General features: G+C 44.8%; 1 protein-coding gene and 1 pseudogene across 1 annotated transcript; one reads left to right on the top strand and one right to left on the bottom strand.

Annotated features, from left to right (window-relative positions):
* Nucleotides 1-1,093: 1,093 nt before the first annotated feature.
* LOC136458066 (early nodulin-like protein 5) lies at nt 1,094-2,207 on the top strand. The gene is made up of 2 exons (XM_066458072.1): nt 1,094-1,433; nt 1,525-2,207. Exons 1-2 carry the CDS (start codon nt 1,214-1,216, stop codon nt 1,914-1,916), a joined length of 612 nt encoding a protein of 203 aa, XP_066314169.1. The 5' UTR covers nt 1,094-1,213; the 3' UTR covers nt 1,917-2,207.
* A 353-nt stretch (nt 2,208-2,560) lies between these two features.
* Nucleotides 2,561-26,431, bottom strand: part of LOC136458065 (uncharacterized) — a 48,006-nt pseudogene continuing 24,135 nt past the window's right edge.

Genomic DNA, 26,431 nt, shown 5'->3' with positions numbered 1-26,431 from the left:
TAGTCATTGTACAACCTCCAATGCCCACTTTCTCTGTCCCGATGAATGTACTGACGCCCAGGTACAGAACCACCCCATCGTGGAGCATGGAGAGCGTGATATTGAGTGTGTGATTGGTGTAACGTAGTAAGGGTTTCCTCAAGAGCATCATCACCATCATCGGATGAAGAAGATGAATCTAGTCGGGAGAGACGACTCATTTTCAGTGGACAAGAAGCAGCGCAATGTTGGAATTGGTTCACGAAAGGGAATGGCCATATATATATATATATATATATAGATGGAAAAATATAACTGTTGCACATAGAGCGACCGTTTGATTTATAGCCGTTGGAAAAGCGACCGTTTGATTTATAGCCATCGGAAGAGCGACCATTTAATTTATAGCCGTTGGAAGAGTGTCCGTTCAAATATATAGCCGTTCTAAGACTGACAAATAAAAAAATATAGTTCTAAATTATTTGAAAAAATAATTCCTTCAATATGTAACCATATAAAATTGTCATTAAGAAATATCTATTTCAATAATACTAACGCAGTTTAGATATAAAATGTTGAACTTGGTATTTACAAGTTATGTATAAAATATAGGTGGGAGAAAATAGAGAGCCTGAAATAAGAGTTTGAGGGGTTGGGTGGAGTTGCTCATTGTTTTACAGAAAAAAAATGATTGTACAAGATTTGAAGAATTCAGACACTGATTCGATAAATTCAGACGGTGCCATTTCGGCCTCTCAAATTCGAAGATCACCTTCCGAAACCCCCTTCCAAATCCATGGGCCGGGGCATAGCTAGCATAACGCTTTCCACGTTTGGCACAGCCCGGCCGGCGACGGCGACAGTGTGACATGCAGCGAGCAGCCGCTAACCGCCAGCGCGCCCCCCATCGTTCCCCACGTTCTCGCTCTCGCTCTCGCCCACGAACGCACGTCCGCATCGAATCAGACCGGAGCGCTTGCCCCGGCGACCGGCGTGTGGTCAAACTACAACCGGCGACGCGACCTGGCAACCGTTCCCCTGCCAAGACCCAAGAGCCACTCCCCTATAAAGCGAGCGAACGCGCAGCCTATGCAGTTCCACTCCACCCGCGCGCACCAAGCGATTCTGAGCACGGCGACCGGCGACCAGCAGTGCCAAGCCAGAGGCTAGCTCCGTCGTTCTCGTTCCTGCTCCTCGCTCGCACCGCCGTGCGCCGCCGCCTGCTGCAAGATCCATGGCCGCTGCCAACAGCTCCCGCGCGCTTCTCCCAGTGCTGGCCCTCGCCGGCGTCGTCTTTTTCCTTCTCGCTCCCGGCGCCGCGGCCGCCGATGCAACCGTGCGGCAGGGCCTGGAGTTCCACGTCGGCGGCCCGCGTGGGTGGCGCGTCCCGGACGCCAACACCAGCTATGGCTGGTGGGCCATGAACAACCGCTTCCGCGTCGGCGACCACCTCTGTGAGTATCCCAACTGTTCCTTCCCTGCTCCCATCAATGCAATCCTCCGGTTATTGACCGCCGTCGACGGCATCAATGAATCCTCTCGCAGACTTCAAGTACGCGAACGACTCGGTGCTCCTGGTGGACCGCACCGCCTTCGACGCCTGCAACACCACGGAGCCGCTCGCGACCTTCGCCGACGGCGCCACCAGGTTCGTCCTCGACCGCCCGGGCTTCTTCTGCTTCATCAGCGGCGAGCCGGGCCACTGCGAGGAGGGACAGAGGCTCATCGTGCGCGTCATGGTGCACCCGGCCATCGTCGCGACGCCAGGCCCGGCCTCCGCGCCAGTGACGTCGGCGCAGCCGGGCCACGGCGGCGGCGGCCAGGGGCATCCGCCCAGGGCTTCCTCCAGCGCAGACACAGCGGTTGCCGCTGCTGCCGGCGTCGCCGTCGCGGCGGCACTGGCTGCCTTCGTGAGTCTCGTCTTGATGCTCCACTGATCAGCAGTTTGGAGCGTGTGCATGCGTACGTGCGTACGTAGTTAACTTAATACTATGCATGTTAGTTCTGCTTTGGGTTCCTGTGGCTTTTACATATTCATCACTCGTGAAGTATTTGGTTCTGTATTGTGTTGTGTCAGGACAATTAGCTAGTTTTACTGAGCATTTATAATCATATTATGTGCTATTTAATTCCTTTGTAATGCGATTCATTATGTTATGTTTGAATTACTTTGCGAGATGTCCCTGGTTAATTTATTCGGTGAAAAAAATGCCAATGTTTTGGAGTGATTTCTTGGGGGTGTAGATTCATTCATCGTCTATCGGACGAACCAGTGTGCTACAACAGCCAGCAAAAACGAAGCCGTGATTTCCTAAAAGTTTACACTATCCCTGTACATATTCAACATGATTATACGCCTAAAAGAACTTCTATATTCTGGTACTTCTGAAACATAAGTTTAACTGTTTGAAATTGCAGATACAGATCTGAAGGATATGTTGTTGTATCAAATCAATTCGAAAATATAAAAGTAACCCTTGCAAATTTCAGATAAAGCATTCCACACCTGAACAATGTCATGTTCTGTAAAATCAGGAATTCGATTCATCCCGCAAGGATTACCAAGTGGCTGTACAACATATCCACAGTCGAAAATGCTATATACAATCTGTAGTTCTTTGCTTCAGTTGCAACGATGGTCAGCTACCTAAACTACCACGGCTCAGAGTTCTTGGTCCAGTAACTTGCCACAGGTCTACATCTGCTGCTCCAGCCATCCTCTGCTAAAATAAGCGTTAACCGCGCTTTGAGAGTATTCACAGCTTCCTCCTCCAAGACCTCCAATCGATTCATTGGGGATTGCCCAGCCTGCAAAGAAACAATGCAGAGTGATGTTCGTGAGTTTTACATTTTCTGGGCCACTCCCATGATAGGGTCATGTCTGAAAGAATTACCTTTGCAGTTTGGTATAATGATAAGTAGTGTAGGCAGTCTTCATAGTACCCACAGTGGTACAGAAGGGCTGCGTAATCCCTCAGTTCATGTGGATCGTGATGCAGTAGTATCAGTCGCTCACAAGCTGAAACAAGAAAAATGCAAGATATGAAACAGGTATCGCACTGAGAGAAATACAACGCAAAATACATTCCTTTCTGTAGATAAAGCAATGGCATAGGAATGGCCCATGAGGCCATGATACATTCAAACTGTGCAGAAAGAAAATAAAGTACCTGCTAAAGCACGACGCATATCACCAAAACGAACATTAGTCCATACTCCACGCATCAATCTATGGTGAGCAGCTTTAGCAGCAGCCATCTCAATGGCACTGTTAACCAAAATTGACATCGTTCCAGATCTCCAGCAGCATCCAGTGTAAAAAGAGAGAGGAACTACGCTTGATAAATTCAGAGAAAGTACCTTATGTTTCCATGTGACCTTGCTTGGTTATCACCTAAAGTACCAGGGCCGTAGTGGTTTACAGCAACAGCATTCAGAAATAAGCTACTAGACTGATCAGACTGGAATGGCCAAAATGTACTCTTCAAAGTTCTCAAAGTCTGCATATAAGGAGTAATAAAAATAAGCCCAAATGTTATTGCATACAAAAACCAGCAACTTTCGCAACCTGCTTATACCATCTTTGACACAATAAAACCAAACATTATGAACAGGATTAAGAACAGACACCAACTTTAATAAAAATATGTTCTGAAGCTGTTCAAAAAATTTGCAAAAAATTGGATTCCTAACTCAAGTTAATCAGATGCAGGCTCAATCCATTAGGTTGAAGTTTAAAGTTGGATTAAAAGGTCTCAAACACAGGAGGGGAAAACAGAAGATTTGTTAGAAACAAGTTTATTCACATTATTATATACTGAATATAATGGTTGAAGCGAACCACAAGCTCAGCACTCAAAGGTGTGTCTGTGTCTGTGTCTGTGTCTGTGTCTGTGTCTGTGTCTTTGGTTGTTGTCTAATCTCTAAGAAAAATCTTGTGCAGGCAAGAATGGAACAAAACCAAATTTGAACTTAGTCCTATCTATCGGTACTGATAAAATGAATCCTCACAGCGGTAGGAACACAAAAAAAAACAATATTGGTGGAATTTGTAGATAGGAGATAATATATTGAATTATTTGATTTGGTTGAAGTCTCATTTGAAAACATGAAATATATACGCAAACAATCTTTTTTCTGGTGAATGCGAAGGGCATAGCAAAATTAAGATGAAAAATCCCTTTTGTATGACAACCACCCAGAAATTTCACTGTGGTATCTTGGGTGCATCTGGAGAGTGCAACGAGCACCATAGCTTTAACACTCGTTGCTCAAGACTAGCAGAGTACTAGATATTAAGCACACAAAAAGAAACTCAATGGACTATGATAGTGAAGATTGAAGGTTGGAATAAACTCACCTCTGTTAGATTGATCTCTAATCTCAAACTAGGTCCAACGGTCCAGTTGGACCTTTGATCCGCGCCCTGATCGGAGGCGCCCAACCCACTATGTCTGGAGGGCCCCTGTCACACTGCGCTATAAATAGAGGTGGGAGCCGGCAGCTCAAGTCACGAGGTTCACCTGAGCCGAGCTCCCCACCGAAACCTAAACCCTAATCCGTATGAACTTCTTTAGCCAGTTCACCTACCTCGTTGCCTCGTAACACGCTACAAACTCGGCATACATTGTGTACGATATAGTGACGGTTTGCTTCGAGCTTTTTCATAAAATAGCTCCCCCTGCGAGAGTAAATACATATCCAGACGTGGATTTTCTATCATCTTCCGCATAATCAGAATCTGAATATCCCACTATATGGAGTGAATCAGATCTTCTATACGTTATCATGAGGCCTTTCGTTCCTTGCAAATAACGCAAGACTTTCTTTATTAATTTCCAGTGTTTCGTTCCAGGATTGCTCTGGAATTTACCAAGTAACCCGGTAAGATATCGTCCACATACAGGACAAGGAAGATAAACTTTTCATTCTTAAACTTTGCATAGACACAATTGTCCTCAACATTCTCTTTAAACCCAAAATTCCTTATTGCCTAATCAAACTTCAAGTACCACTGTCTTGAAGCTTGTTTTAATCCATAAATAGATTTCTTTAGGCGGCATCCCATTCATTCTTTTCCTTCTATGACAAAACCTTTCGGTTGTGCCATGTAAATATTTTCCTCCAAGTCCCCGTTGAGGAATGCCGTGTTTACATCCATCTGATGTAATTCTAAATCGTAATGTGCCACTAATGCCATTATGATTTTGAAGGAATCTTTACATGAGACTAGAGAAAATGTCTCATTGTAATCAATCCCTTCTCTTTGCGTAAAGCCTTTTGCCACAAGTCACGCTTTATATCTCTCTATATACCCTTGAGAGTCAAGTTTTGTTTTATAGACCCATTTACATCCTACTGTTTTTGCTCCTTTAGGAATTATTTCCATGTCCCAAACTTTATTGGCATTCATAGATTTTATTTCATCTTTCATGGCCTCAAGCTACTTTGATGAATGATCACTTCTCATGGCTTCTTCAAATGAGGTGGGATCATCCTCCATTTGAAATTCCTCAGTGTTGTATACTTCATAGTCAGCAGGAATAGCTGATTTTCTAACTCTTTGAAACCTTCTAGGGGCCTTCACATTTGGCACATCTTCTGTTTGAGGCTGTTGTTGCTCCCCCTCATGTGTGGCAATAGGTTCTACAGGATCCTGAAGAACAGGTTCCTCATCATCATTCATTGTTGCCACGGGTGGAATAACAATAGGTGCTGGCATCACAGTATCTTACATTGTCGGTGCAGCGACAGCAGGTAGTGAGAAAAATAGCTCATGAATTATCAGAGTGGGCGCATACACCCGCTTTTTTTCAAGGTCAATTTCTCGAGCTACCATGCTCTCCCTTATCATTTCATCCTCTAGGAAGACAGCGTGTCTCGTTTCCACAAACTTTGTATGCCTGTCTGGATAGTAGAAACGAAAACCTTTTGACTTTTCTGGGTAGCCAATAACATGGCAACTTACTATTTTAGGATCTAGCTTCACAATGTTTGGGTTAAATACTTTAGCCTCAGCATGGCTCCCCCACACACGTAAGTGGTTTAGTGAGGGTACTCTTCCTGTCCACAACTCATACGGTGTTTTGGACACCGACTTACTTGGTACTCTATTAAGAATATGAATGGCGGCTTTTAACGCCTCTATCCACAGGCTCAACGGTAAGGTAGAGTAACTTATCATACTGCACACCATATCCATCAAGGTATGATTGCGTCTTTTAGCTACTCCATTCTGCTGAGGTTCGCCCAGTATAGAATACTGGGCTACTATGCCATTCTCCTGTAAGAACCTTGCAAAAGGTCCAACAACTTGGCCATACAGGGTATGCCGACCGTAGTACTCGCCCCCCCCCCCCCACGGTCGGACCTAACTATCTTAATCTTTAAATTGTGTTGGTTTTCAACTTCTGCCTTAAATATCTTAAATTTATCCAATGCTTTTGTTCTTTCTTTGATTGGATAAATGTAGCCATAACGGGAGTAATCATCTGCGAATGTTATGAACGAATCGTAACCATCCACACTCTTTACAGGAAATGGACCATAGATGTCTGTGTGAATAATCTATAAAATTCCTGTATTTCGTTTGGCATCTTTCTTAATTTTCTTTACATACTTTCCTTTTATGCATTCTCTGCATTGTTCTAAATCGGATAACTCTAATGGAGGAAGAATATCATTCTTAACTAGTCTTTCTATTCTTCCCCTCAAAATATGGCCTAAACAACAGTGCCATAATTTCGACAACGCATCGTGAGCTCTCTTTTGTTTTCTGTTTACATCCACAGACAAGGATACATTCTTATTGTCGCACGCAATGTTCCCATCATCACATACAACATTCACATCATCACGTAGTGATAACAAATAAAGCTCATTTTGTAAGATAGCAAGACCAACACATGCATTATTAAATGTTATCTTACATTTGCCATTTCCAAAATGGCAATCATATCCATCATTGTCCAAGCATGAAACACTAATCAAGTTTCTCTGTAAAGCGGGAACATAAAGTACATCTTTAAGTAAAAGTGTGAAGCCATCAGCAAGCTCTAGAGAAAGATCGCCAATGGCTTCAACATATGATCGGACTCTATTTACAACTTTAACGTGTCTTTCGCTTCTTTGCATAGTCCTCGTCGAATGGAATCCCTGTAAAGAGTTAGCAACATGAATAGTTGCACCTGAGTCAATCCACCAAATAGATTTTAAATACTGTACATACAGGGATTCATTTATGAACATAATAATGTTCTCACCTTTCTTTGCCATGATCATCTTTAAGTAATCGGGACAATCTTTCTTATAATGTCCCGTCTTCTTGCAATAGAGACACTGGTCTTTCTCTACTGTGAACTTATTCTGTTGAGGCTGATGCAGCATGGGACCCTTTCCCTTTGGCTTTAAGAAGGAGTTAGCATTATTATTCTTTTTCTTGTTGTCTTTCACATAATTTATAGTGCCACCATTGGCAGCTTTCATTCTCTCCTCCTCTTGCACACACATAGCCATGAGCCTCTCTAAGTCCCACTTCTCGGGCTGTATGTTGTAATTGACAACAAAAGTGTCAAATTCCTTTGGCAAGGAAGCAAAAATCAGATGGATAAGGAACTCTTCGTTGAGAGACAGATCCATTGGTTTTAGCTTGGATGCCAAATTGCTTATCCTTAGTATGTGCTCTCTTATGCCATCATTTCTAGAGTACCTCTCTGTCACCAGTTGCTTTATCAGTTGGGTAGCATATGTCTTTAAAGAGCCAGTGAACTGACTCTTTATTCTATCGAGGTACTCGGTGATGGTGTCACTCTGGGATTGAGCCCACAATTGCAAGCTCAATCGTGTTCTTTATCATATCCAAACATTTCTCGTTGGCAGTGACCCACTTCCTATACTTAAGGCCATAGGACATCTTTTGGGATGCAAAATTCCTTTCTTTGGTTGCCCAACGGCATCAGCCTCATTTGTCTCCCTCACCGGTGCCACAGGCTCAGTGGGACACGGTGAGGTGACTACCCAGTCCACCTCAGCCAAGATGAAAGCTAGGTCAATCTTTTTCTTCTACTCCGTGTAGTTGTTACCTTTGAGAGTGGGGATCTCTTTGATACAACCCATCAAGTTGTAACCGCCTGAAAACACAATTCATATAGAGTGAGAACATAAACATAATAATAACAATTGCATACCTTAGTTCCAACGTTGGTCAAAATTAAAACATACAATTGTCCTCTACATTAATTCTACATCACCGTTGGGCAAAAATAGAATTAATGCATGACAAAACTCATAAATAACATCATAATATTGTCATTAATCAACGTTGGTCAGAATAATAACAATATTATAATCAACTAAAAACATATCCATTTTCAAAATTAAATTCTCCCGTTGATTTGAATTTAATAATGAAAATGACAACTTTAAATACGCAGTGGAAAAATAATCTCAATTTAGTGAATTTTACCCACAGGAAAATTCTCTTTTCGATTTTCTTTAAGCCATTTATCCATTTTCCAGGAAATAAAACTTTTACTAGAAAAAGAAAAACAAAAATTAACTCAAATCAACATTGTTCCTTCGGCTCGACCAAGAAATTGGCCCGGCCTTCCTCCCTTGCACGCGCGCTGCCCGCACCCAGGCCGCAACCTAGGCCTGGGCCGGCAAAGTCGTGCAGCCGTGCACGGCCGCTTGGGCCGGCCGGCGGTCTAGTGAATCTGGAGCGGCCATGTTGATCCAACGGCTGAGCGACGATGTCGCTGGATCAAAACCCCCGTGCGGCCACACGTTGCCCCTGAAACCCTAGGCATTTCTTTCTTTCTCTCTCTCAGCCGCTCTCTTCCTTAGCGCAGCAAGCAGCAGCAACAACCGAGAGCAAGAGCGCAAGCGACTTTGATGCCGTTGCTGGCCCCCTCACCGGCGCGCGCTCCCCACGCGGGTGAGCATGCCTGAAAGGTCCTAATATGGCTAGAAGGGGGTGAATAGCCTATTTAAAAATCTACAAATCAACTAGAGCAATTTGATTAGTATGACAAATAGCGTAATGCAAACTTGCTCTAGCTCTACAAGGGTTGCAAGCCACCTATCCAATAATTCTACTTGCAATGATTACTTAGGCACACAAACTTGCTATGTAATTACTCACTAAGAGCTCTCAATCTTGCTACTCTAAAGAGCTCAACTAGATGAATGTAAATAATAATGCAAGCTCTCAATTCTAATTACACTAAAGAGCTTGTATCAACTAGTTTGCAAGAATATAAATAAGTGAGTAGGGTGATTATACCGACGTGCAGGGGATGAACCAATCCCAAGACAAATATATAGCCAATCACCGGGAGAATGTCAAAGACAAGAGACAATCGATTTTCTCTCGAGGTTCACGTGCTTGCCAACACGCTACGTCCCCGTTGTGTCGACCAACACTTGGTGGTTCGGCGGCTAAGAGGTGTTTCACAAACCTTGTCCACACAATAGGACACCACAAGAACTGACCCACAAGTGAGGTAACTCAATGACACGAGCAATTTACTAGAGTGACCTTTCAGCGCTCCGTCGGGGAAGGTACAACTCCCCTCACAATCACCGGAGACGGACACAAACAATCACAACTCATGTTGATCCTCCACCGCTGCACCAAGCCGTCTAGGTGGTGGCAACCACCAAGAGTAACAAGCGAAATCCGCAGCGCAACATGAATGCCAAGTGCTTCTAGATGCAATCACTCAAGCAATGCACTTGGATTCTCTCCCAATCTCACAAAGATGATGAATCAATAATGGAGATGAGTGGGAGGACTTTGGCTAAGCTCACAAGGTTGCTATGTCAATGAAAATGTGCAAGAGTTCGAGCTTCAGCCGGCCATGGGGCTTAAATAGAAGCCCCCATGGAATAGAGCCGTTATACCCCTTCACTGGGCAAAACGCGCTCTGACCAAACGCTCCGGTCATACTGACCGGACCCTGGACTCAGCATCCGGTCACCTGATGGACGCCATGCGTCACTTGCTTCAAACACTGTTCGTCAGATTTCAATAGCTACGAAGCTGACCGGACGCTATGGCAAAACTGACCGGACGCTGAAGCCCCAGCGTCCGGTCATTTCTAGTAAACTCCCCAAGGCGTATTTCTTCGACCAGACGCGTCCGGTCCACCTTGACCGGACACAGACCAGCGTCCGGTGCAATACCCTAGGTACTGTGCAGATCCATCAGTTCGACCAGACGCTGCCTTTCAGCGTCCGGTCGCTGAGTGACCCAGCGTCCGGTCAATAGACCGACGCTAACACCATTTTGACCAACTCCATTTCAACTCTAACTTCTTCACCCTTGCTCAAATGTGCCAACCACCAAGTGTATCATCTTGTGCACATGTGTTAGCAAATTTTCACAAACATTTTCAAGGGTGTTAGTACTTCACTAGATCCTAAATGCATATGCAATGAATTAGAGCATCTAGTGGCACTTTGATAACCGCATTTCGATACGAGTTTCACTCCTCCTAACAGTATAGCTATCTATCCTAAATGTGATCACACTCACTAAGTGTCTTGATCACTAAAATAAAATGGCTCCTACATTTTATACCTTTGCCTTGAGCCTTTTGTTTTTCTCTTTGTTCTATTCCAAGTTTAAGCATTTGACCATCACCATGCCATCACCATTGTCATGATCTTCACCATTGCTTCATCAGTTGGAGTAGTGCTACCTATCTCATAATCATCTTGATAAACTAGGTTAGCACTTAGGGTTTCATCAATTAACCAAAACCAAACTAGAGCTTTCAATCTCCCCCTTTTTGGTAATTGATGACAACCCTTATACAAAGATATGAATTAAAGTTCATTTAAATCCATGTTGCTTGCCCAAGCATATTTACCATGTGTAAAGGATATGGGCAAGTTTCATGAACTCTATATGATAGCAATTGCTCCCCCTACATATGTGCTAAGAGTTTGGATTGAAGCTTTACACATATGCTTAGATAAGAAATATAGGAGACAATTTCTACCAAATGATGCTAAGGTATAAGAGATGGACCTTTGAAGCGTGATACCAATCGGAGTGCACCAATATACCATCCTTAGCACCATTAGTAACTAGACATATACAAGAACTAGAATATCCCATGAGATCAACATTACATACAAGGGTCTAGTTTCCATAGAATGAACATAAGTCTAGTTACTTAGCCTATGCATGCTAGTTTTTCATTTCAACATTCAAACCTACAACTAGCATACACCACACAAGCATGGATATTTGAAATTAAAACTTATGCCATGCAAGCAAACATATGTAATGCTCATTCAAATGCACCATACAAGTTTATGAGCTTGCTCCCCCTATTTGTATGCTCAAAATTTTAATTGATCCTCTTCTTTTGTCATATATTATCTCTCCCCTTTTGTTTTCACTATCTTTGCACTATTTCTCCCCCTTTGTCATCAATGACCACAAAGGCTTAAAGTGTAGATAGGGTAGGATTATTAATGCCAATAATTTGCACAAAAGGTGGCCTCAAATTATAGAGATGTTGGGGTGAAACCATGTGAAATGAGGATCATTTTTCCAATTTGGTTCAATCTAGATTACTTGCAAAAGATATTTAACTCAGTTTGATCCAAGAACAAGCTTCTTCACACCTCCAAATAAGGGTTATTTTGTACCATGTTGAGTTAAACACTTATAGCTCATTTTCTAAATCAAACACTAGGTTTACAAGCCCACAAACATGTCATATACTACCACTAGATCATTTCAAACATACAAGCAATAGTGGTACCATACAAGCATCAAATTCATTTGATTTTCATGAATGAGCCTATTCAAATGTGAAATATGTTCTAGATGCACTAATCATGTCCTTAGCAAGGATGTATGCCATGCCAATCAACTTTTACCTTGGATTGCTCGAAGGAGAGGCATGTCATATTGGAGAAGTCAAGTATGTTCAATTCATTCCGTAGCTTGCAAAACCTCTTCTCATCAAGTGGCTTGGTGAATATGTCGGCAAGTTGATCTTTGGTGCCCACACTCTCTATGCAAATGTCCCCTTTTTATTGGTGATCTCTTATGAAGTGATGACGGACATCTATATGCTTTGTTCTTGAGTGTTGAACCGGGTTGTTGGTGAGCTTTATGGCACTTTCATTGTCACATAGCAATGGCACTTGCTTGAACTTGATTCCAAAGTCACTCAAAGTAGCCTTCATCCAAAGTAATTGAGCACAACAACTACCGGCCGAAATGTACTCCACTTCGGCGGTTGAAAGTGCTACACTATTTTGCTTCTTTGATGACCAAGATACAAGTGATCTTCCCAATAGTTGACATGTGCCCGATGTGCTCTTTCTCTCAACTTTGCATCCCGCATAATCGGAATCCAAATATCCAATCAACTCAAATATTGCTCCTTTGGGATACCATAATCCAACATGTTGTGTATGCTTTAAATACCTCAATATTCTCTTAGTTGCCTTCAAATGACTTTCTCTTGGTGAGGCTTGAAATCTAGCACACATGCATACACTAAACATCACATCCGGCCTTGATGCGGTCACATAGAGTAGACTTCCAATCATAGACCGATACATCTTTTGATCCACCATGTTGCCACTTGCATCACTATCTAAGCTTCCACTTGTCCCTATTGGTGTACTAATAGCTTTACTCTCATCCATTTCAAACTTCTTGATCATGTCCTTGATGTACTTGCCTTGACTCATAAATATGCCATTCTTCATTTGCTTGATTTGAAGACCAAGGAAGTAACTAAGTTCTCCATTCATAGACATCTCAAACTCACTTGCCATTATCTTGCCAAACTCCTCACAAAATTCTTGATTTGTTGATCCAAAGATGATATCATCAACATAGATTTGCATTACAAACAAGTCATTTCCAAGCTTTTTGGTGAAGAGAGTGGTGTCAACCTTTCCCATCTTGAATCCCTTAGAGAGTAGGAAATCCCTCAATCTCTCATACCATGCTCTAGGTGCTTGCTTCAATCCATACAAAGCCTTTCTCAACTTGTAGACATGGTTGGGTTTCTTCTCATCTTCAAAACCGGGAGGTTGCTCAACATACACAAGCTCATTGATGTACCCATTTAGAAATGCACTTTTCACATCCATTTGGTACAACTTGATATTGTGGGCACAAGCATAAGCTAGCAAGATCCTAATTGCTTCCAATCTTGCAACCGGGGCATATGTTTCTCCAAAGTCAAGACCTTCAACTTGAGTGTAACCTTGAGCCACTAATCTTACTTTGTTCCTTATTACTATCCCACCTTGATCTTGCTTGTTCTGAAAGATCCACTTGGTTCCAATCACATTATGATCCTTAGGCCTCTCAACTAAATCCCATACTTGGTTTCTTGTGAAGTTGTTGAGCTCTTCATGTATAGCATTGATCCAATCAACATCCCTCAAAGCTTCATCTATCTTCTTAGGTTCAATAGATGACACAAATGAGAAGTGCTCACAAAATGAAGCCAATCTTGATCTTGTTTACACACCTCTTGAAATATCACCAATGATAGTGTCCAATGGATGATCTCTTACAACATTGGTTGGTTGAAGCACTTGCACTTGATTGCTAGCATTTGATTGATCACTTGGTTGAGATGATGAACTAGCCATTTGTTGATCTTGCACATTATCATTACTAGTGCTTGCTTGGATTTGATTAGGAGAACCACTAGCTTGCACATTTGAGTTAGAGAGCACTTGATTCTTGTCATCTTCAACATCAATCACCTCTCTAGGCCTTAACTCACCAATGTCCATGTTCTTCATTGCATTGACCAATTGAGTGCCTCTTACATCATCTAGATTCTCAGCTTCCTCTTGGGAACCATTTGTTTCATCAAACTCCACATCATGCACCTCCTCAAGAGTGCCACTAGCCAAATTCCAAACTCTATAAGCCTTGCTAGTAGTGGAGTAACCAAGCAAGAAGCCTTCATCACATTTCTTTTCAAACTTGCTCAATCTAGTGCCTTTCTTCAATATATAGCATTTACAACCAAAAACCCAAAAGTATGCTATGTTGGGCTTTCTTCCATTCAAAAGCTCATAGGGTGTCTTTTCCATCATGTGGTGACAATAGAGTCGGTTGCTATAATAGCAAGCCATGTTAATTGCTTCGGCCCAAAATGAATGACTCACATTGTACTCACTCAACATTGATCTTGCCATATCAATCGAGGTTCTATTCTTTCTTTCAACTAGCCCGTTTGATTGAGGAGTGTACTTGGCCGAGAATTGATGTCTAATTCCAAATTCATCATATAACTCATCAATTCTAGTGTTCTTGAATTCACTACCATTGTCACTTCTAACTTTCTTGATTGTTGTTTCAAACTCATTGTGAATACCTTTGACAAATGATTTGAATGTTGCAAACACATCACTCTTGTCACCAAGAAATAATACCCATGTGTATCTAGTGAAATCATCCACAATCACAAATCCATATTTATTTCCTCCAATGCTAGTATATGTGGTTGGTCCAAATAAGTCCATATGCATTAACTCAAATGCCTTAGATGTGCTCATCATGCTCTTCTTAGGATGTGTGTTACCAACTTGCTTTCCGGCTTGACATGCACTACATAGCTTATCCTTCTCAAATGTGACATCTTTCAAGCCTCTAACTAAGTTATGCTTAATTAATTTGTTCAATTGTTTCATTCCAACATGACCAAGCCTTCTATGCCATAACCAACCCATGCTAGACTTAGTGATCAAACATGTTGACAATTGAGCTTCTCTAGCATTGAAATTAACTAAGTATAGATTCTCATATCTGAATCCTTTGAATATCAAGTTAGAGCCATCTACACTTATGATCTCTACATCATCCACACCAAATATGCACTTGAAACCAAGATCACACAATTGAGCTACTGACAATAAGTTGAAGTTCAAGCTCTCTACTAGTAGCACATTGGAGATGCTCAAATCATTGGATATTGCAATCTTACCAAGCCCTTTGACCTTGCCTTTGCCATTGTCACCAAATGTGATATTATCAATCCCATTGCTCTTGCTTTCATTGATTGAATTGAACATTCTTGAATCACCGGTCACGTGTTGTGTGCACCCACTATCAAGCACCCAATGCCTTCCTCCGGCTTTATAATTTACCTATGAAAGAAGATCAATTCTTTTTAGGTACCCAAACTTGCTTGGGTCCTTGTAGGTTAGTTACCAAGGTCTTTGGTACCCAAATGACCTTCTTCTTTGGGCCCACAATTGGTGTACCAATGAACTTAGCCTTCACACAATTGGTACCCTTATAAAGCATGTAACAAGAATCAAATTTAATTGAGGATACATTAGGTAGCTTGTTCTTGTTGGTCTTGCAATTTTGCTCTATATGCCCAACTTGCTTGCATCTATTGCAAAACCGACCATTGCCCTTCACAAAGCTAGCTTTGGGAGTGACAAAGGCCGCCTTGCCTTTCTTGGGGGTATAGCCTAATCCCTCTTTGTTGAGAGAAAATCTTTGGCTACCCAAGCACTTTAGCAAGTGGGCTTCTCCACCATAGGCATTGCCTAAGGCACGAGTGAGCTCATTTACCTCATTCTTGAGGTTCTCATTTTCCACCATTAGTGATGTATCATTCATAGGTGGAGTAGTAATGATTTTGCTACAAGAAGTATTAGTGGGAGCAACAAAAATAGATTTATCAATAAGATCAAATGCTAGTCCCACATCACATGATATGATCACTTGCTCCTTCTTGGCTTCCTCCACTTTGACTTGCTCAATGAGAGAGGAGTGAGCCTTTTCAAGCTTAGAGTGAGCTTTGCCAAGCTTCTCATGGGCTTCCATTAGCCTCTCATGAGTGGCATTGAGCTCATCAAAGGATTGCTCAAGAGATTTTAGCTTCTTGCGCAATTCTTTGCACTCCTTTCTCTTCATCTCATTGCAAGCGTGCACTTGCTCACACATATCCAAGAGCTCCTCCTTGGTGTACTCCTCATCATTGTCATCATCATCCCTACAAGAATCACTTTCACATTCATCATCACTCTCATCATATTTTACCTTGGTAGGCTTTGCCATGAGGCATGTCGATGGAGTGTCAAAGATGGATAGCTTCTTGTTGATGGCGATGCTTGCTAATGCTCTCTTGAGATGTTTCTTGTCATCATCACTAGAGCTATCATCATCCGAAGAGCCATCACTATCCCATGTGACCACATAGCCTCCACCTTTCTTCTTCTTTTGAAAGGTCATTCTCTTCTCCTTCTTTTCTTTCTTATCCTTGTTGTGCTTCTTCTTCTCATCCTCATCATTGTCACTATTGTAAGGACAATTTGCTACAACATGATCGGGGCTCTTGCAATTATAGCATCTTCTCACATATTCTTTGCTCTTAGTGGGATCTCTTCTCTTTCTTACACCATAGCCCTTCTTCTTCATGAACTTGCCCATCTTGCGAACAAAGAGAGCCATAGCTTCATCATCAATATCACTAAGATCCTCATTATCACTTGATTCTTTCTTGGACTTGCCCTTGTTCTTTGATGATGATGAGCTAGCCTTGAATGCTATGCTTTTCTTCTTCTTGTCTTCTTCTTCCTTCTTATCATCCTTGTCATCCCCCTCCCTTTCCACATGGTATGTCTCTTGTGTCATGACATCACCTAGTACTTGGTTGGGGGTAATGTCCTTCAATCCTCCTCTTATGATGAGCAATCTTAACATCTCAAATCTTGGAGGTAAGCACATCAAGAATCGATGGGAGACATCATCATCCTTGATCTTCTCTCCCAATACCTTCAAGTCATTGACAATGACTTGCAATCAATGAAACATCTCTGGAATGCTCTCATCTTCCTTCATCTTGAAGCTTGTCAATTTATCCTTGAGGATATACAACTTGGCACTCTTCATCGCTGGTGTGCCCTCATATGTTTCCTCCAATCTCTTCCACACCTCATTTGCTCTTTCACAATCCTTGATTTGCTCAAACACCTTGGAATCAATGGCATTATATATGGTGTTGAGAGCCATTGTATTGTATTGCTTGTTGATCTTATCTTGATTGGTTGGATCATCGGGATCAATGATAGCATAGTCATTCTCGGTCACTTCCCATACTTGATCATTGATTGAACCAAAATACATCCTCATCTTTCTCTTCCAATAACCATAGCATGTGCCATCAAAGAACGGTGGTTTGCCCCCCACATGGTTGAACACAACTTGAGCCATAATTTGACACCAAGGTTGTTAAGCCTTCAATCAAACGGTGACCACGGCTCCGATACCACTTGAAAGGTCCTAATATGGCTAGAGGGGGGTGAATAGCCTATTTACAAATCTACAAATCAACTAGAGTAATTTAATTAGTATGACAAATAGCATAATCCAAACTTGCTCTAGCTCTACAAGGGTTGCAAGCCACCTATCCAACAATTCTAGTTGCAATGATTACTTAGGCACACAAACTTGCTATGTAATTACTCACTAAGAGCTCTCAATCTTGCTACTCTAAAGAGCTCAACTAGATGAATGTAAATAATAATGCAAGCTCTCAATTCTAATTACACTAAAGAGCTTGTATCAACTAGTTTGTAAGAATGTAAATAAATGAGTAGGGTGATTATACCGACGTATAGGGGATGAACCAATCCCAAGATGAATATATAGCCAATCACCGGGAGAATGTCAAAGACAAGAGACAATCGATTTTCTCCTGAGGTTCACGTGCTTGCCAACATGCTATGTCTCCATTGTGTCGACCAACACTTGGTGGTTTGGTGGCTAAGAGGTGTTTCACAAACCTCATCCACATAATAGGACACCGCAAGAACCGACCCACAAGTGAGGTAACTCAATGACACGAGCAATTTACTAGAGTTACCTTTTGGCGCTCCGTCGGGGAAGGTACAACTCCCCTCACAATCACCGGAGACGGCCACGAACAATCACCAACTCATGCCAATCCTCCACCGCTGCACCGAGCCGTCTAGGTGGTGGCAACCACCAAGAGTAACAAGTGAAATCCACAGCACAACATGAATGCCAAGTGCCTCTAGATGCAATCACTCAAGCAATGCACTTGGATTCTCTCCCAATCTCACAAAGATGATGAATCAATGATGGAGATGAGTGAGAGGACTTTGGCTAAGCTCACAAGGTTGCTATGTCAATGAAAATATGCAAGAGTTTGAGCTTCAGCTAGCCATGGGGCTTAAATAGAAGCCCCCATGGAATAGAGCCGTTATACCCCTTCACTAGGCAAAACGCACTCTAACCGAATGCTCCGGTCATACTGACCGGACCTTGGACTCAGCATCCAGTCACCCGATGGACGCCATGCGTCACTTGCTTCAAACACTATTTGTCAGATTTCAACGGCTACGAAGCTGACCGGACACTATGGCAAAACTGACCGGACGCTGAAGCCCCAGCGTCCGGTCGTTTCTAGTAAGCTCCCGAGGCATATTTCTTCGATCGGACTCGTTCGGTCCACCTTGACCGGACACAGACCAACGTCCGGTGCAATACCCTAGGTACTGTGCAGATCCGTCAGTTCGACCAGACGCTACCTTTCAGCGTCCGGTCGCTTAGTGACCCAACGTCCGGTCAGTGGACCGACGCCAGCACCATTTCGACCAACTCCATTTCAACTCTAACTTCTTCACCCTTGCTCAAATGTGCCAACCACCAAGTGTATCATCTTGTGCACATGTGTAAGCAAATTTTCACAAACATTTTCAAGGGTGTTAGTACTTCACTAGATCCTAAATGTATATGCAATGAATTAGAGCATCTAGTGGCACTTTGATAACCGCATTTCGATACGAGTTTCACTCCTCCTAATAGTACGGCTATCTATCCTAAATGTGATCACACTGACTAAGTGTCTTGATCACTAAAACAAAATGGCTCCTACATTTTATACCTTTGCCTTGAGCCTTTTGTTTTTCTCTTTCTTCTTTTCCAAGGCATTTGACCATCGCCATGCCATCACCATTGTCATGATCTTCACCATTGCTTCATCACTTGGAGTAGTGCTACCTATCTCATAGTCATCTTGATAAACTAGGTTAGCACTTAGGGTTTCATCAATTAACCAAAACCAAACTAGAGCTTTCAACGCCACTGTCGAGCGGACTAGCGGTGGTGCCCTGATCCCCTCAAAACCCTAGATCTGACCCAGCCTATTCTCCTCCTCCTCTGTCTTGGTCCTGATGATGACAGCACTATCGCTAGCCCTCTCGCTGATGTGCGCGCTCCCTAGTGGGTGAGCGTGCCGCCGTCGAGCGGCCTGGCCACGGCGCCCTTGGCCCAAGCACCTGCCCGTGTGCCGACGAGGCGACAGCATGGTGTGGCGGCGAGGTAGGCCTCTTCCCCTTCCCCTTTTCTTTTCTTTGATTTTTCTTTCTTATTTTCTTGGATCTATTCGATTTAGGGTTGGGGATGGGGTTAGGATCGAGATTAGGGTTTGGTTAGGGTTAGGGTTAGGGTTTCGATCACTGTTTATTGGTACAGAAAGTGACCAACTAGTAAATATTTGTAGTTTTGCTGTACGTTGTGATCGGAGATGGCCTAGCACTCAATGACATAGAATTTATACTGGTTTAGGCAACATGCCCTACACCCAGTCGGGGTCGGTCGGCGACTTTATTCCTGAGCCCAGGTGCTCAAAGTCTATAGTGGGGTTACAAACGAGAAGGAGAAATGAGGGGTGTACGGTCGGTCCGGTCGGGAGGGCCGAGATCGATAGGAGCTATGCTATGAACAAAGTGTCCAACCCTAAACCTAAACTTGAAGAAGTCGACTTGGGTTAACTACTTTTTGTTTGGAGGAAGCACATCCCCTTTTATAGAAGAAGGGGGTGGCTTTACAAGAGAGAGTACGAACGTTTCTAAGACTTGTTGCCCATGGCGATGGGGATGGGACAATGGTGGGCGCCTGTAATACTGTTGATGTCACTGCAGAATATCAGGTACATGTGGGAGGTTGAGCTGCTTTCTTCAAGACTGGGGGACGTCAGTACCTGCAAAAATGCTATCTTGCTGACTAGGAACATGGTTTTACCATGTTCACCTGGTATATGGTGAATTCCGGCGCCTATAATACTATAGAGGTAAATGTCGGCGCCTACTATACTGTTCCGCAGGGTATGGTCCCTGGTGCCATGGTTTGACTTACGAGCCCTGTCTTGCCTTCCTTAGTATGCCTTCTGGCTCTTTCTGAGCGGGCGTCCCTGGTCGGATGGCCCCAGTCGGTACTGGCCGCTAGTCGGAAAATAGCGATGGGCAGGGTTTTCTATGAACCCTAGTCGGAGACACGAGGTCAGAGTCGGAAGCAGTCTTTGTGTCAGGCTTTCTAGGTGGAGGCCATGCCAAGGCGGCCGAGGCCTAACGCTAGCGCTCCAATCGGAGAGGCTATTCGGAGTTGGCCTGAGCCTGAGCTAGTGCTCTGGTCGGAAAGATGGGCCGAAGGTGGCCAGGGCCTGAAGCGAGTGCTCCGGTCTATTGAATTTAGACTCTCGGGCCGATCTAGAAGAAAAGAAGGTCGTCCTCCTAGGCCAAGCCCTGGCGTGGAAGCCGGTACCCGAGGGACCTCAGGTTTATGAACCCGACAGGAGCCCCCGAGCCCCCGGGCGATTCGGGCATAATTGTCCAGGGGATTTTTGTCTTGTCGGTGGGTGCGCGTGAGCGCACCCATGGGTGTAGCCCCCGAGCCCCCGGGGGGTTCGAGCAGAATCGTTCAAGGGATTTTTCTGAGTTTTGTCAATGGGGGACGTTTTTTCTGTTTTGTCGGCGGGTGCGCGCGAGCGCACCCATGGGTGTAGACCCCGAGCCCCAGACGGTTCGGGCCAAACCGGCTGGGGGTGTTTGTCTCAGCAGGCGTGTATGCATGTTTTTTTAGTTTGAGATGGAATTTTGTTAAACCGCGGCGTCGTTGCTCGTCGTGGGATCGGGTGAGTCGGAGTCATGAATGGACCCTGGCGTCGATGCGCGCCGTGGGTGGAGCTAGTTCGGTTCGGTTGTGTCAGAGCTCACTAATCTTTTGGCATCGATGCGTGCCATGGGATCGGGTGAGGCAGAGTCATGATCGGACCCAGGCATCGGTGGTCACCGTGGATCGAGAGAGTTAGTTTTAGTTAGTGAAGTCGTTTGAAGCCGTGACGTGAGTTTAGGAGTCACGGTCCCAGGAGCCGTAGCTAGATGTCGCCGATCCTGTCGACGCGAGTTAAAGAGTCGTGGTCCCAAGCCATAGCCGGATGTCGCCTATCCCATCGATGCGAGTTAAAGAGTCGTGGTCCCAAGCCATAGTCGGATGTCGCCTATCCCATCGACGTGAGTTAAAGAGTCGCGGTCCCAAGCCGTAGCCGGATGTCGTGATGAGGACATGGCACCTTCAGATACGAACAATGATTATAAGGTGCGCTCATTCCTATATTTGCATAGTGGCTTTGGTTATAATTCACTTGGTTCCACATGTACATGTCACTATTTGAATGTAGGTACAAATATGTCTCAACGTGCAAGTTCATCAAAGTTGAACTTTTGGTTCATCGGCAGCCCGACAGTGCCTCATTGGGAAGGCCATAACTCATCCATCCGGAGTGCGATCGAGGTCAATGAGCACTTGATGGAAAGCTTGTTTGATAAGCTTTCAAATAGATCTGGTCCCATCTCAATATCACGTCGTCAAGGCCTCCAAATCACCAATATATTCTGTTGCTATTTTTGGCATTCTCAGTAGATATAAAATTTTTCCCATTTCAAGTTCGGATGCAAAACTTATGACTGTTTTAAGGAAGCTGCTCGAATAAGGGTTTTAGTGGACACAAGATGCAAACTGATGGTGATACGGAATAGCGGCGGGCGGAGGGATCAATACAAACTAGAAAAGAACACAATCTAAACCAGCAACAAGACTTTGACCTAGGACACAAACTCAACAACAGAATCTGAAACTGAAATATGCAAAGGCTATGGCGCGGAAGGTTCTAGGATAGGAAATAAAGTATGGCACTAGACTATAGGACGAATGCGAAACTCTCAAACTAGGGAATAAAAGTGAACCTGACGGTATACCTTAGCTCTGATTACCACTTAATGTAGACGGGGGTTCCGATCTTCCGTCAGGTTCAAGATAACTATCGTTGTGGCGGAGAATGACACACCAATCCGGCTTCAGATCGAAAGATCGAACCCTGCAATCTTAGCACCATAGCTCCTCTGGTTATCAACCAAGTCACGGACCAGGTTGACCTCGCCAAGAAGGCTAATCCCTGCCTGCGCAACGAAGAACACAAGCAAGAACAAGAAAGAAAGCAACCAAATTGCAGATGAAAAATTAATCTCACGAGTTGGGGTCTCACAAACCGAAGAACGGCGAAACTGTTTCTTGACAGAATAATCTAAGCAAAACCCAAAACCTAATGACGGCGGCGACGTATGATTATAAAGGTCTTAGGGTCGTCGCCTACCCTGGACACCCCCCTAATGGGCCCAAACACGATACACGGTCCAACGGACCAAAAGTAGGTGTCGCAGCACCCTGGCAGATTCTGGACGCTGACTTGTTTCGACAATTCCCGTTGATTCCGAAGAGGTTTTGACACGAAACCACTTGGATTGGCTTCCTTATCAAATTAGCTTTCCATCCATATGTGGATCATCGAAAATGGAGTTCGGATGCGTCCTGGGCGTCCGTTTTATTGCAGACTGGTCCTGATGGCCGAGGCAGACTCGAACTCAGATTAGAGTGGGCCTCTGGCTTGGCTTGGACGTCCTTGCTGGCCTCCTAAGATGGTGGCCAAGGAGGAGGACGTCCAAGGCCATCTCTTAGGCATTCTCCATCTTCTTGGGGCGTGCTCCAACTTGGGCCTGGGTCCCAAGGATGTCTAACAAGCCCATAACGACAGTGTAGCTCCCACCAAAAATAGCAACAGAATATATTGGTGATTTGGAGGCCTTCACGACATGATATTGAGATGGGACCAGATCTATTTGAAAGCTTATCAAACAAGCTTTCCATCAAGTGCTCATTGACCTCGATCGCACTCCGGATGGATGAGTTATGGCCTTCCCAATGAGGCACTGTCGGGCTGCCGACGAACCAAAAGTTCAACTTTGATGAACTTGCACGTTGAGACATATTTGTACCTACATTCAAATAGTGACATGTACATGTGGAACCAAGTGAATTATAACCAAAGCCACTATGCAAATATAGGAATGAGTGCACCTTATAATCATTGTTCGTATCTGAAGGTGCCATGTCCTCATCATGTCGCCTATCCTGTCGACACGAATTCAGAGTCGCGGTCCCATGGCGTTTAAACCCCCGAGCCCTGTCGGGGCTTCGTGGGGGCTGTGAGTCATTTTTGCGCTACCCCATCCGGTTCCTCACAACCGGCGGGGCTGAGTTTCATCACCTGTCCCGATCGCTCGGGCTCGAATGACTAGCTTGGTGAGCTCACTAACGGGTGTGATTGAGTGGAATCCGGGTCCGTCGTTCATGATGGGGTCGGCATAGCCCTCTTGTGACATTCCACTACTCCTTTACCTACAGCCCGATAGATGCCTAGGTCATTCCATAGACTAACCCGGGTGGCCTGACGGCCTCCCCTTTGATGGAGATTCTATGGGCTTGGCGAGAGGTTTAGGATCGAACGAGAAGGTTGAGATGACCCAGTTTGCCAGACCGGGCGAAGGACGCACGGTGCTCATCTACGGTTTTCTCCCCTGGCTCTATTTGGTTGCTCATGTCGAATGAGGCAAGCCACCGCTTCATGGCGCAACACGGAGCGTTTTGGTGCATTTCGCTGCACGTGCGATGCTTAGTTCTCGAGCCCCCAGGCGGTTCATGCCCTAACCGTCCAGGGGGTTCAGGCGTATGGTATGAAATGCGCATATGGATGTATGAATGTTTTAAATTGAAATAGAGGGGTTTTGATAATGTTTTACCTTGATGACTGGAGTGACGAGGTTCGGAGAGCTCTAGTCAGAAACATCCAACCGAGACATGCGCTTGTCAATCGTGGGTTAGCCCTTGCATGAACAATTTTGTGTTTCATGAACATATGCTTACCTTGATGACCTAAGAGATGGGGTTTGGAGAGCTTTAGTCAGAAATGTCCGACCGGGACCCATGCTCGTCATTCGAGACGGAGTCGGCATGGCCCGCATGGGGCGCCCCTTCGCTTCCTACCTGTATCTCAGATGCTTATCCTGAGTGAATTGATCGACTCAGGAGGGTCTGGTTGTCTCTCGACAGAGATTTCATGTGGTGGGGCCTGCACGACTGGAGTGACGGAGTTCGAAGAGCTCCAGTCGGAAATGTCCGACCGGTACCTACGCTTGTCAATCGTGGTTTAGCCCTTGTGTGAACTGTATGTATTAATGAACACATCCGTGTTGTCCTTGTGACTGAACCACGATATTCGTTCCCTGTGTTTATCTTAGCAAAACTTTTGTCTTTATCCTTTCTTTCTTGTACCTGCCCGTTTGTTTCGTAGGCTGTGACCTTGTGAGCCCGAGGCGTGGCCCGCGAGGCTCAGCTGTTCATAACCATAGGAAAAGGCGGGGTGCGTTTGGTTAGGAATAAGAACAGAGTTAAGTAAGGAAAACACAGGGAATGGAACGTGTTTCTGTTTGGGGACACAGTTACTTTATCGTACGATAGTAAAAAGAGAGGTAATATTGTACATGGAGCCCCCCGAGTGATCTAGGCTGAAAGTGTTTTGGGTAGGGTGCTCTTACGGGAGCGTGTCTTAACAAAAAAGTGGTTTAGACCAAATTTAGGGGGAAAATGATGTTGTTGTTCAATGTTCCAAGTTTTGTAGAGAAGGTTGCCGTTGTTGTCCTCTAGTCGGTAGGTGCCCGATCGGACTACTTCGGTTACCGTATAGGGTCCTTCCCATGGTGGAGAAAGCTTGTGTTTTTTCTTTGTTGATTGGGTCCTCCAGGGTATGAGGTCACCAACTTCAAGAATCCTTCCTCTAATCTTCCTTTCGTGGTACCTGCAGAGGGTTTGTTGGTAGCGAGTGGAGCGGATGACGGTTGCTTCACGGGCCTCTTCGAGTAGGTCGACTATGTCTTGTTGGGCCTCCGTGGCTCGGTCATGGTCGAAAGCCTTCACTCTCGGTGCGTCATGGACGAGGTCAAAGGGCAACATTGCCTTGGCTCCATAAGCTAGGAAGAAGGGTGTGAATCCCGTGGATCGGTTTGGGGTCATTTGTAGGCTTCAGGGGATCACTGGGACCTCTGCAACCCATCGCCCGGCGTATTTGTTGAGTCAGTCGAAGATGCGTGACTTAAGTCCTTGGAGGACCATGCCATTGGCGCATTCGACCTAACCGTTAGTTCGTGGATGTCTGACCGAGGCCCAGTCGATCCTAATGTTGTATCCGTCGCTGAAGTTTAGGAACTTCTTCCTGGTGAAGTTAGTCCCGTGGTTAGTGATGATACAGTTGGGAACGCCAAATCGGTAGATGATGTCAAGGAAGAACTTGACTGCCTCCTTCAACCGGATGTTGGTGATGGGTTTAGCCTCTATCCACTTGGTGAATTTGTCGACCGCTACGAGTAGGTGAGTGAAGCCGCCCGGGGCCTTTTTGAGGGGTTCTACCATGTCGAGGCCCCAAACCATGAATGGCCAGGTGATAGGGATGGTTTGGAGCTCTTGTGCCAGCAAATGGGTTTGCCGGGCATAGAACTGGCATCCCTCACACTTGCAAATGACTTCCTCTGCATCTCGTAGTGCGGTGAGCTAGTAAAAACCTCAGAGAAAGGCTTTTCCGACCAGCGACCTTGGGGCCACGTGATGCCCGCAAATGCTGGCATGAACCTCGAGGAGGAGATCCTTCCCTTGGCTGGTGAGGATACACTTCATGAGTAACCCTAATGGACTCTGTTTGTAGAGCTTGTCACCAAGTGCGACGAAGGTTTTGGCGCGTCGAGCAATTCGTTGGGCCTCCGTCCTTTTGGGTGGGAGAACCTCTTCGAGGATGTAGGCGAGTATCGGTACTTGCCAATCGGTTTGACTAGGTGCCAATATGGCGACGCTTGCAGGTGATGTAGAGGTACTAGGGTCGGAGCCCTCAGGTGCTAGTTGGGCGTCGGGGTGCATCTAGGTTGGATCTTCCTAGATGCAAGTGGACGGCTCATGGACGTTGTTGATGAAGACCCCGCTTGGGGTCAGATCCCGCCTGGCGGCCAGTTTTGCGAGGAAATCGGTGGCATCATTGTCCCTTTGAGGGATGTGATGTAGTTCAATCCCCTGGAATTTGTCCTCGAGCTTGCGCACCTCTTGGCAGTATGCCATCATGAGGGGGCCTTTGCAGGAGGACTCCTTCATGGCCTGATCAACGACTAGTTTCGAGTCGCCACGGACATAGAGTCGAGTAGCACCGAGCTCAATGGCGATACAGAGTCTGTTGATAAGGGCCTCGTATTCCATGGC

This window comes from Miscanthus floridulus, chromosome 6 (genome assembly GCF_019320115.1).
Source record: "Miscanthus floridulus cultivar M001 chromosome 6, ASM1932011v1, whole genome shotgun sequence".
In the NCBI taxonomy this organism is placed as follows: domain Eukaryota; kingdom Viridiplantae; phylum Streptophyta; class Magnoliopsida; order Poales; family Poaceae; genus Miscanthus; species Miscanthus floridulus.
Note: the sequence above shows the minus strand (reverse complement) of the source record. Positions and strands in the feature narration are given on the sequence as shown.